The 12,667-nt window shown below is 32.0% G+C and overlaps 1 protein-coding gene across 1 annotated transcript in view; it reads right to left on the bottom strand.

Annotated features, from left to right (window-relative positions):
* Positions 1-1,312: 1,312 nt before the first annotated feature.
* LOC127703185 (TBC1 domain family member 31-like) overlaps positions 1,313-12,667 on the bottom strand; it is a 40,589-nt gene continuing 29,234 nt past the window's right edge. The window contains exons 14-24 of the mRNA XM_052207714.1: positions 12,477-12,656; positions 11,668-11,720; positions 10,547-10,699; positions 9,053-9,188; positions 7,747-7,839; positions 6,854-6,994; positions 6,111-6,227; positions 5,534-5,611; positions 4,394-4,556; positions 3,478-3,564; positions 1,313-2,624 (exon numbers count right to left, since the gene is read on the bottom strand). Of these exons, the coding sequence (XP_052063674.1) occupies positions 2,494-2,624; positions 3,478-3,564; positions 4,394-4,556; positions 5,534-5,611; positions 6,111-6,227; positions 6,854-6,994; positions 7,747-7,839; positions 9,053-9,188; positions 10,547-10,699; positions 11,668-11,720; positions 12,477-12,656 (1,332 nt within the window). The 3' untranslated portion in view covers positions 1,313-2,493. The remainder of the gene's footprint in view (positions 2,625-3,477; positions 3,565-4,393; positions 4,557-5,533; positions 5,612-6,110; positions 6,228-6,853; positions 6,995-7,746; positions 7,840-9,052; positions 9,189-10,546; positions 10,700-11,667; positions 11,721-12,476; positions 12,657-12,667) is intronic.

The raw sequence follows: 12,667 nt of genomic DNA, 5'->3' as shown, positions 1-12,667 counted from the left end.
AGTTTGGTAAAATATCTTACCACCTTCACAGTTCGGCCTGTAGTAAGATTTTCTCCTATGAGGTGCAAAAGAAAACACTAATGGTCAAGAGAACGTGGCTACCTTTTCTTTAAAACACTAAGGCTCACAACTTGACAGCTAAATATGTATGATTGTGTTTACAGTCTTTGGACCTCAGTTTTGTTCGTTTAAGAAAACCTAAGTGTTGGAATTTTGCTATTGAATCCTCTGAAGTCCTCCACGAATGCTTAACAGACATCTTATACGTTCAGATATTTCACATTCCATCTTTTATGGTAAAATTCTATACAAAGCACAAAAATGTCGTCATTCACCTCAAAAGATAACCAAACCTTTAGACAGACTTATTTAGAAGGGATATAGTTACGATACTGTTGTCAAGTCATTAAAGATGGCATTTTTTGGAATTAATATTGATTTACGCATAAGGTCTTTGCATCGGAAATATACACATTTATTCTAAAACCAGTTGTTGGCATGATACAGGTTATGTTATATCGTATATTCTATGATTGTATGATACTACATAACAGGAGGAATTGTGCTTGATTTTCATATAATGAAGACATAATCTTTCAATCAGTATAATTGAGGTCTGGAGCTGGCATGTCAGTAACTGGTAGTAGTCCTTTGTTAATATATGTTGATTATTGTCATTTTGCTTAGTTTCTTCTGTTATCTATTCTCACATCAGAGTTGGACTTCTTTTAAAACTGAATTTTACTGTGTGTATTGCTGTGGGTTTGTTTATTCTACATTGGCTAGAGGAGGGTTGAGAATCTCACAAAACATGTTTAACCCCGCTGCATTTTTTAGCCTATCTCAAGTCAGGAACATCTGGTATTTGTTAGTCTTGTATGGTTTTTTTTATTTTTGATTCATTTATATGTTTCGAGTTTAGTGAGACATTATTGTTTGGGGGCTAGCTGAAGCCCGCCTATTGGTGCAGGATTTTCTCGCTGTGTAGAAGACCCATTGGAGGTCTTGGGCTGTTTAATGCTCTTTGGTCTGGTTGTTGTCTCTTTAAAGCAGTCCCTGTCTCCATTCTCAATTTTATTAAAAATGTTCAATTTCTTCTGCACGTTCAAAACTCTTCACATCATTTTAGATTATCTTTAAAAGCTATCTAAATTGAAGTAAAAATAATAACATGAAAGGACATATTGTGACTGTAGGATCATTGGTTGATTAATAGTCAATGACAGATTCATAAAATTGTGTTGCTTTTCAATAATGTGGTATTCCTTCTCCCGGACAAAACGACTTCCACTTATAATTGAATTGAGAGAACTTTATTTGTATTTCCTTTTAATACAATAAATAGACTCTATGTACAATTTATTACAATCAATGACAATTTACAATGATATACCAGTTGCAACTTACAGTTGAATTCTAGCCATTCTTATATACAATATTACATAGATTAGGACAGTCTTCATATAAAGATAAGGGGATGTGTTATGTTTGCCAATGTGACAGCTACCTATCAAAGACCAAACAATATGTAATTGTTGGAAAAGAGACTTGAGAGCAACTTTGGCATCCAATAAATGCAAATCCAGTCTGTAATATCATTTTCATAAAATATTTGTCAAAACCAGAATAATAATACATTTTCATGTTCAGAGAATGGTGAAACCCTAATTTGGCATATATTTTAAAAACCTCACATTATAATGAACATTTGTACTTAGTTTCAATTTTATGTAACCACAACTTTATGGTCAGCAACCTTAAGCCATACAAAACTTTAACCTGAACAGGACTGATGAATAGATGGAGAGGCCCACAGATTAGACAACAATATGTGCCTGTATTGTATTTCAGGCATAAAAATCGGCATCCTTTGTTTTAAATCCATTCAAGACTATAATGGTAATTAATATAAATATTCAAATTTTTTGGTGTAAAGTACACGTTTGTCTTTAAAAATTCAAAATATCCATTATTACAAATGTTCTACATCTATCATATCAATGTTTTTAACAAAAAAACTACTAAAAACTCATTCTTTGAAACTTTTTATGTATAAATATAATTATAAAGCCACAGATCCAGAAATTGCAAGGAAAAGAGGGGGTGGTTGATGGATAAAAAAAATCATGAATTTTAACCCCATACCCCTGTTCTGGAACTGCCAATGTCATACCTTAGTAAACCCAATAGTATCTAATATATTTCTTAAAAATACATCTAACTCACTGTATGCTAACCTAACCCACCACATATAAGAAAACTTAAGACTTTATTTTAGTCTAAGAATAATCTTAATACTTTATATAGCAAGAGCACCTTTTATAAACATGACTGATTGAAATAAACCTTATCTCCAAAGGGATTAAAAGCTTTGATTTTATTCCTTATCTGAAATTGATTATAAAATGTTATGGCAGTATTGTTTATTAAATGCAAGAATATAATCTAGCTTGACAAAGATTTGGTCATTGGACGGATACTAAATTTTTTTGGTTATTCACAAGGTACAGCTGGTGGCCTTTTTGATCTGTTCTCTAAGGCAAGTCTTTGTCTTAATCTTCTGACTTCATTTAATAGAGCTATTTCCTTCTCATCAAAAGCACGACCACTTCTTTCTAAAGAAACTGAAAAATAACGAAAATAATTTAAAATGTACCAACAGTCATCGATGTAGGGGGGGGGGGCTCCTGTAGGAAACACCTTAGGTCACTTTTAAGCAAACTAAACAGTTTTAAATAGATCTGATATTCGGTTTGGAACATGTCCTATTAAATTAGACATCAAGTTGCAATGTCACCAACCAAACCAGCCAAGGTGGCAGGTCAGATTTGAACATGTTGGAGCCATAAGTAGGAAAAAAAACCACTTTTTTCACTATCTTCCGTTTCATTCCTGTGTCTTTAAAGTTACATAGAGTATAATATTTCATTTGTCAGTTAAGGTTTTTTTAAGGATAGTTAAATGTACTTCAATTTCATATTTTGAGCAATTCACAAATAAAAATGAAATTAAAGAAGTGCTTTGTCTCAGTTGCAATCAAAGATTCCAAAAAAATTACATTTCTAACTGAATGTCCAAAAGGAATATCACTGAAACAGACATACTGAAAATTAGAATATGGTTATCAAAAAAATTGAGGTAAAAAAGATATTTTTGGCTAGTTCATTTTCCCTAACCTAGGTACACTTTTTTAGTCCTTTAAATTAGTTGAGGAAAATCTCTCTAATTATCCTGTCATCAAAACAGTTACTATTTTAGTCTACTTATAGTTAATATGACATTAAACATTGACTTAACGATAATAAAATCAACAGATCTTACCCTCAACAAAGGGCATTTATATAAGTTTGGTGAAACATGAATGAATAACTGACTGAAATTTCCTGAAAATTCAGTCTTTTTAGTGCTGATATGATCTTGACCTTTAAAATCGTTAATTAAAAATTTTCTCCAGTGCCAGAACTGAGATTTACCTACCTCCAGAAGAATTAGATGTAGTCTGTAAAGTCTGATAAAGATCTGACTGTTTTGTGCTGTTTAATGTGGTATTTCCAAGTCTTGTACCTGAAATATATAAATTGTTTCGTAAAACAACTTGACCCTTGTTTTCTTTCGAATATCTAACATGGGAAATTGTTTACATATGTTTGAAATCATACCTGTCTAACTTAATCATTACTTCAATCAACAGTTATGTTATGTTTTTTTTTTGTCAATGTTTTTACTGCAGTTCTCGCAATAAAATTAAAAATCAAACAAAAATTCCCATGTGTTACCATGCTAAACATACCCCTAATTGTGCTGTCAAAATATGAAACTGTTTGGTTCAGTAGAAGAAATAAGTGAAGAAAAGATAATGTTCATTTAAAAATTGAAAAATTCAAATGATCAGCAAACAGGAAGTAACTGTCTAACAGATTTAAAAAGTGCTCACACGTTACTACTTATTACAAAATGAACAAATTAACAATAAGTCTAAAAGGTAGTTTCTGCAAAGCTTGTTGTCATGTATGAAGGGCAGAAAATTTACACTGCCAATGGAAAAAGATGTTATGTTGGGTAGGGGCAGAAATCTTGTCTTGAAACTGGCCACCGACAGACATCTTAAATGTTTGTGGCAAGGAATCTTTAATGTGCCGTGAGTGTGGCACTCTGCTGACACAAGGAATCTAATCTACTGTGTCCAACCCAACCAGACGCGGCTGTGAATGTGTACATCAGGCACACCTAAAAGGACTCCACTCTTTACAATGGGTTTAAGCGTTGGATGGGAGAAGTTGTGGTGACCATATTACAATACCCTAGTCAACCCTTTAGATGCAAATGGTAGAGAATATGATTGAATGTGCAAATATCTGTACAAGATGATAGTGACTTTCACTGGCATACTCACTATTATTATTTAAATTATATAAGGCATCTTGTGTGAGAGATTTCCCATGCTCATGTGCAACATATCCCTCTTCTTCCAATAATCTTAATCGTCTCTGGCCACTTTCTGCTGCATCCTGTTTCTGTTCATACAGTTCCATGTGAGCAACTTCTGTCTCTGTATCCTAAATAAAAAAACAAAAAATAATAAAACATTGAAGACAATTTCCTTTTATTCATAAATGATTTAACTAAATGTTATGAAAACAACAATCAATCAATCATAAGTAGACTTTTTGACTTAAAGATTAATAATAAATTATAAATGTATTAAAAGTTATTTAATGAAGTAAATATTATATGAATTAGATAATTGAATGAATTCACAAAAAGGTACCCTCAAGTCCGACTTAACTTGATGGACTTAGGGGCACCCTTTTGTGAATTCACTCACAGTTCTAGTTCATATAACATGTACGTTTATCATGTAAAGTAGGACTGCACATACAAGGGAGATAACTGTTTGCTTCTATTAAAATAAAAAAAAAATGTGGTTCTATAAAACAATATTCTTAATTTCTGAATAAATAGCACTCTCATATATATAACTCTAATATTTTGTTATATATGATAAAGGATTTTAAGAAATAGTTGATTTCTGTTTCCACAAATTGTACTTGCAGCAGAGATCATTCAAATGCTAACCAACTTTCTTCCAAGTGACCAAATATATATCAGTACATGTATATGTGATTATTTTTGTGTCAGCTTTGTTTAACAAACAATCTAATCTTCATCAAGCTCAAAGTGCTTGTTTCATAACCATGACAATGGAAAAAATGTGTACGGTAAATTTAGCGGTAAAATGTCTCCTGCAAACAGTGAAATTAGACACAAATTTATTTTCCTGGTATATGGCACAGAAAGATTGTATTTTTAATTATTGCTGATACATCAAAATTGTTTGTGTGAAACTGCTTGCTTTAGGGAACTTCACTTTAAATAGACCATTGTTTAACTTAATTAATTTAAAAACTTCAACAGCTATAATTTAAGTAGCTCTTTCAACACCCTAATATCAAAAGAATGATGAATGATGAATACTTGGTTCATGTTCAAGCAAGATAGCTGTAAATATACTACAGGAAGACTGTTTATTTACCTTTCTATCCTGAACTTTTGTCATTAAATCCTGCACTTCTTTCTCTAATGACCTATTTTCTGCATTCCTCTTGGCAAGCTTCAAAATGAAGATAATAAAACAATAAATTATAAAATACTTTGCTTTCAATTTTTCTTTTTTGTCTACTTAAAAAAATCACATTAAAAGAAAACACTTTACACTGGTAGCAAGAAATGAACATTCTTAGAAGGGATATTCTGACCAAAATGCAACTAAAGATATAACTTGGATGAAGTAAATCACAAAATCATGAAGTAAGTGATACATATTCAAAACATCATCTAATATTTTCACATCAATAAATGTACTGGTACACAAATTGTTTACAAAAGGAAAAATATAAAATTCAATTTTAAAATAGTTATTCATTGTGATGTATTTGTTAATTTTTGTGTGAAAAATTTGACAGAAAAGTAGCTCACATTTTCATGAAAAAAAATAGACTTGACTTGATGTTTCCAAAAAATTAATACATTTACCAGTGATTTCAAAATTTCCAATGAGTTTTCATAAAATGTAAATTTTAAGTAATAAAAAAATGATTTCAATAACTTACTTGTAATGACATTGTCTCTCTTTCTAGATCCTGCAGCCTACGTCTAGACTCATACTCATTTGAAGCCCAAGCTTCAATATTCTGTTGTGATGATTTTGCTAAACCATCTTGTAAGGTCTGTAAATAAAGAAAAAATATAGCTAAAATTTAAGGACTTCATTACTACAAAAAATTACAATGAAAATACAGAAAGAAAGATGTCATTTTAAAACATCTGATAATATCTATATAACTTTAATGATAAGTAAATGTAATTCAAAATTGTTTCTGTTACCATTTTTTTTTTTTGGGGGGGGGTTCAAGCCTTATCAGTAAATAACACAACTATGTACAAATTTGAACTTGCTAAACCATAAAAGTTATGTACATATTGAAATTTCAATTTATGAAGATATCTATGCAAATTTTAAAAAACACTTGGTTCCAAATGAAAATTTGTTGGTTAACATGATTTACAGTACAGCATATAACATACACTGATTTTCCTAGTAGTTCTTTAAATAATTTCCTTTATGTGTATCATATTATCATTAAACTTTACAACAATTACTTTTCATCTTGTGGTTGCTTTGAGAAAAAGTTGTTTAAAATTTCAGATGCAGCAACAAAATAAAAAAAAATTGTAAGTGTGTACTACAGTTTGATCTTTAATGTCATAAAACACAAATTAATGTAGATTTATTCATTTTCATGTGTGTTGATAAACAATGTTTAATCTGGTTAAAATAACCAAAATATCAAACCTTTCTAATTTCCATTTGCCTTTCTCTTTCTGCATCCCTCAATTTTTCCTGTATTCTTTCCTCTAGCTCAGCCTGTTTACGATGCATATCTTGTTCAGTTCTTAGATGATGAGATGATGTAGCAAATTCTCTAAATAAATCCTGCAGAGAAATCAAAAATAATTCTAATCATATACTTCATTCTCCTTTGTAAGGGCTGTCCCAAAATTTAATGAGTGGGGGATGGGAGGCATTCAAATTAATTAAAAATGTGTGGTTGCATTTTCCTTAAAATTTTGTCAGAATTATAAGTAAAAATTCAAAATTTTATTTTATGGGTGGTCTGCTTCTTAAAAAAGTGTATCCAATACCCCCATGCATTTAATTCTGAAACAGCCTAAGGAAAAATATCAACACTTGTCGACACCAATTTTAGTTTTTTGTGGGAAGAAAAGCGGTTTATGAGTTTTTCAATATATAGTTTGAGACGTGATGCACTAAAAATTAAAAAAAAAAATTCTAAAATATTTCTTTTTGAAAAAAACATTAGAAAATTACAGGTTATATCTGAATACTGATTGTGATTTAATAGGTCGAAGGTCAAAAGTCAAAAGATGAGGATTAACCTTGGTTGTATTATAGATTACTGTTTTGATAGATAAGGACATCATAAAGTCTGGGCACCCAAAGTTTACAGAACTATACATAAAAGGTGATGCGGGGAATACTATTTCCATTGGTATTCCATCAAAAACAGTTTTCTTATAGAATAATCAAGCTATAATAAAATATTCAAAAGATGTCACTATTCGAACAACTCCCCTACATTTTCAAACTGTTTCATTTTTAATTGTAAGTTTTCCATACCAATCTAAACACTTGTAATTGTAATTGCAATTTTAAGTTTCCCATACCTGTTCAAACATTTTCTTTTGTAATTGTAATTCTAAGTTTCTAATTTCTGCCTCTTCCATAGCTGTTTCTGTTTCTTGGTCTCTTTGTAAGGCCTGAAAATATCAGAAGAGCACAATCACAGTAAAAGTTTATTTCACCGTATCTTAGCAATTATGTGTTATCAAAATCATCTTTTCATAACCTAGTGAATAAAAAAATCAAGGAATTATGGCATTACCTACTTTTTATTTGTCATAATTTTGTTCCCCTTTTTTTAATATGACTTCACCCAGCTAAAGCTCCATTGGAGCAATTATGTACTTAATGTCAGTTTTATCACTTTTACTAAAGAAAAATCAAAGAAATTTAATATTCTTCTATGATGCTACAAGATTGTCTAATGCATTTGAAGGTTTTAAACAAATTAACCTGAACTTGTAACATAAAAGAAATCAAGCTGCTGCCTATACAATTGAAAACAAATATTTGCTGCCATTTTCTGAGTCAAAATTCCTAAAGTTTATATGCTTTATAGTCTGGTCAAGCTTCAAAATCAACCTGAAGTTGACGAAAATTATCTAAGTAAGGGTATCCATAAAAGATGGATTGTCCAGAGTTTGTTTTACGAGATACAAGTAACCAAGTACACCAATATATTTCTTCTTGAAACATCATTGAACATCCAAATTTGTGGTTTATCTTTACCCACGAAATTAACAAAAATTGGTATCCCACGAATATTTATGAATCCACAGTATATATTTAACAGACCAAAGCTTTGATTTTTATTAGGGCCCCGCCGAAACTAGGGCCCCTCCGAATGGTGGACGCCCTATAGTGATCAGTCTGTCCATCCGTCCGTCTGTCTGTAAGAAATTGTGTCCACTCTATATCTAGAGAACCGTTATGATTTCAAAGTTTATACTTGACATGTATATTGACCAACACCAGAGGGTGTGTCATAATGTATGTACAACTTCCTAGTTCAAAGGTCAAGGTAAAAAAATTTGGTTTTAGTTGACAACCCCATGTCCTATGGTAAAGATTGTGTCCGCTCTATATCTTGAGAACCGTTATGATTTCAAAGTTTATACTTGACTTATATATAAACCAACATCAGAGGGTGTGTCATAGTTTATGTACAACTTCCTAGGTCAAAGGTCAAGGTCATAAACTTCGGTTTCAGTTGACAACCCCATGTCCAATGATAAAGATACAAATTTTTCCCCATGTCCAATGATAAAGATACAAATTTTTTACCACACATTATTCACAACGGGGCCCACAGAGATGGCTCCCATCTCAATGATATCTAGTCTTTCCTACCTTTCTTTGAACCTCATCATCAAGTCTCTTCAGTTCAGATTCTCTTTGTTGTTTCTGGAAATGTAAAAACTTTCTTCTTGCTGCATCTAATAATTGTAGTTCTTTTAATTTCACTTCTCTGTTCATGGCATACAATCTGAAAACAACAAAAGTCATTTGAATCGTTAATGATTAATTGACTGATTGATGGTGTTAAACGCCACTTTATGCACTAGTGGCTATATTGTGGTGCTCAGTTTTTATTGGTGGAGGAAGCCAGAGTGGCCATAGTGAACCACTAGCTTCGTCAGGAAAACTAACAATTCTAGTCAATTAAGATTGGAGTCGAATGCACCTGCCATGTACGGGATTCAAACTCACAACCTCAGTGTTGACAGGCTAGTGATGCGGTACATGGAATCTTTAGACCACTCATCCACAGACGCCCCTTGAACTATTACTGAAATTAACACTTATCTTAAGGAGTGGACTGTACAAAATATTTAGCAAGTGACTAAAATAACTGTGTACACATAAACAACATTGAATTTGGGGCTAGATGATTACCACTGATAAAATGTTTAGAGGAAACAAGTAAATAATAAAATAAAATTTGCAGCAATCTTAACCACTTTTGAATGACTTTTATTGAATACTCCATATAAAAATAAGATGTGGTATGATTGCCAATGAGACAACAATCCACAAGAGACCAAATGACACAGAAATTAACAACTATTGGTCACTGTATGGCCTTCAACAATGAGCATTTTATCCTTTAAATAGCTCTAGACAGAATTTAATCTGATTGATTGATTGGTTTTTGGTGTTAAACGCCACTCAGCACTATTGCCTATGTTAATGGGGCCATTTCTTATTGGTGGAGGAAGCTGAGTGCCAGGAGAGAACCACTGATCTTCAACAGGAAAACTGATAATCCTAGTCAAGTGAGATAGGAGTCGAACACACCTGCCACGTGCAAGTTCAAACTCACAACCACTGTGTTGACAGGCTTGTGATACAGTAGATGTACTACTTAGACCACTCTGCCATCGAGGCCCCTAATTTAATCTGAACAGACCAGTAGAAATAAAACATGTAAATAAATGGGGAATGTGTCCATGGGACACAGATGATGCCCCTGCTTGCATATCATATAAAGTTATAAAGGCATATAACTGAAGAACGATAAAAGTGACACTACCCAAATTTGTACTTGATTTGAGTTTTGTGGTAATTTGGTTGAGGCTAACTTAAGTAAGAGAACAGAAACAAAAAAATTAGCAATTTTTCCATTTGAAAAGGGGCATAACTCTAGAACTGTTAAAGTGACATCACCAAAATTCAAACTTGATCTGTATTTTGTGGTAATAAGCATTGTGTAAAAGTTTCATAACATTTGGTTGAGGCAAACTAAAGTTAGAGAACGGAAACCAACTTTGGGACGTACGTTCGGACAAGGGTAAAACTTAATCCTCCCTCCGCTATGGCGGGGGCATAAACATTATTTTTTACCTCTTTCTTTGATCTACAAGTTTCACTTCCTCATCTTGGATAAGTTTTCTTCTTTTATCCTCTGCCTCCAGGAGGAGCTGTTGTTGTCTGTACCATGCTTCTTCCTCTTGTTGTCGTTTCTGTGTTTCTTTCTGCATTTCCAAAGACAAATGTCTGAAATAATGAAGACAAAATATATAATACTTTGTTAACATGGTTTTGGCTAAGTATAAAAATTAAGACACAATTCTAATGCTTTGCCAATTGGCTATATATAGTTGGGCGAAATAACTTTCATGTTGGAATGCTGTCAACTAAACTTTATTTCAAGACAGGTAGAACATAAATTCTAGCCTTTTAATACTTTTAAACATTATCCAATCAGAACTGAAATTATAAATACAGTAAAACCTGTGTAAACCGGCCGACTAAGGGACTATGAAAAAGGGCTGGTTTGGAAAGTGGGCCGGTTTATTCAGGTTTCCGTTTTGACCGGAAATTAATGACTTGTGACGTCCGATATATTGCATGCGAAAGTTCATTGGCTATAGAAATTGTTCCTTGGAATTCAGGATACACAGGGTATTTTAACAAAGACTTTGAAGGTATAAAAATGGGACTTTAATTTTTGGCCGCAATGGACAGGAAACCGGTTTATTCAGGGTCCAGTTTACTCAGGTTTGACTGTAACGGTAATTTCAATGTTCAACTGTTCAATCTAAAACCATTTACTGTGGATTCATTATTATTCGTGGGATATCAATTTTCCTGGATTTCAAAGGTAAACAAGAACCACAATTTAAATGTTAAACAAAGTACGCATTTTGTATAGGCTATTCAGCAGATGATTGCAAAACCAAAAAATCAAACATTCACAAAAATACCATTTTTCCTTAATCTAGAAAAATTGGTACCCATGAAAAATGAATTCACAGTATCTTAAGCTCCTATTATTCTTTCCTTATTTGAAATGCCTTTTCTTTAAAACTCATAAATACTATAATGAAATTTGGAAGTTGAGTACTTGTTTTTGAAAGGTTACAACAAAATAATATAAGTGTTACCAAATTTTCTTGCTTCAGGCATGTTTCTACCAGTATCTCATTGACAATAACACAGAACCTTCTTTTTGTTTAACTTACTTTTGTCTCATATATTCCATCTCTTCATGCCTTATCCTTTCTCTTTCTTGTACCTATAAGCAGTTAATAAACACAAGATTTTTATCATGATATGTAACCTATTATCAATGAAATAAAATAACAGGCAAAATGGGTTGCAGTTCTCTCCCTTGGGAAGTAAAAAAGAAAGGTCTGTTTATAAATTAAGTACTATTCTTTCAATGCTCTTTTCGTAATTCAGTGCCACCTTATTGACATTTACGGAGGTTTGAAAAGTAAGATTTGATTGAAAATACCTTCTTTCATTAATAGCTGTCTAAACTGCAGGAAGAATTGGTTGTAAGAAGTTGACAATTAGTAACAAATTTGTTATAGAATCTGAAACCAACATATAAGTATGTGCCATGCTAGTCATGTATCAAAATGATGTCTTGATAATTTGTTTTATTGGCTGATTTTTTTCTTGGTACCATGCAAAATTTGTAAATAAATAATCTTTTACACACAGTTTAAAAATTAAGATTTTTTGCACCATGCATTTCTTTCTACCCAAAGATGTCTGTTATGACTTTGTTTCATTCACTATTTTCTAAATTTTTGCTTTGATCTTTTTGTGTGATAATCATGATGAAGTCATAAGCCAACGTCACTGATGTTGCATAGGAAAATAGAGATAAACTGATTATCTATGGTCTTTCATTTCAAGGAAGGTTTTTGGTTACATTTCATCTCAGGGAGATACACCTTAGATGTGATTGTAGAAGAGAAACTTCCTCTCATTTTCAAAACCATAGATAATCTATAATTATTTGTCTCTTTTATATATTTACCTGATAATCCACAATAAATTTAGGATATTTATTGAAGACAGGATATTGTCCTACAGTAAGAGGTTTAAAGTCTTCCAATGTCTTCTCAGGATGTATGTCTTTAGGTGTAGATTCCATCAGTCTGTAGGCTTCCTTGATCACATGTTTAATATCTACTGCATTTCTATGGTGGTAAAAATACTGAAATAGAA

The sequence above is a fragment of the Mytilus californianus genome, unplaced genomic scaffold (assembly GCF_021869535.1).
Source record: "Mytilus californianus isolate M0D057914Y unplaced genomic scaffold, xbMytCali1.0.p SCAF_5, whole genome shotgun sequence".
In the NCBI taxonomy this organism is placed as follows: domain Eukaryota; kingdom Metazoa; phylum Mollusca; class Bivalvia; order Mytilida; family Mytilidae; genus Mytilus; species Mytilus californianus.
The sequence above is the reverse complement of the archived record's forward strand: the minus strand, read 5'-3'. Positions and strand labels throughout refer to the sequence as shown.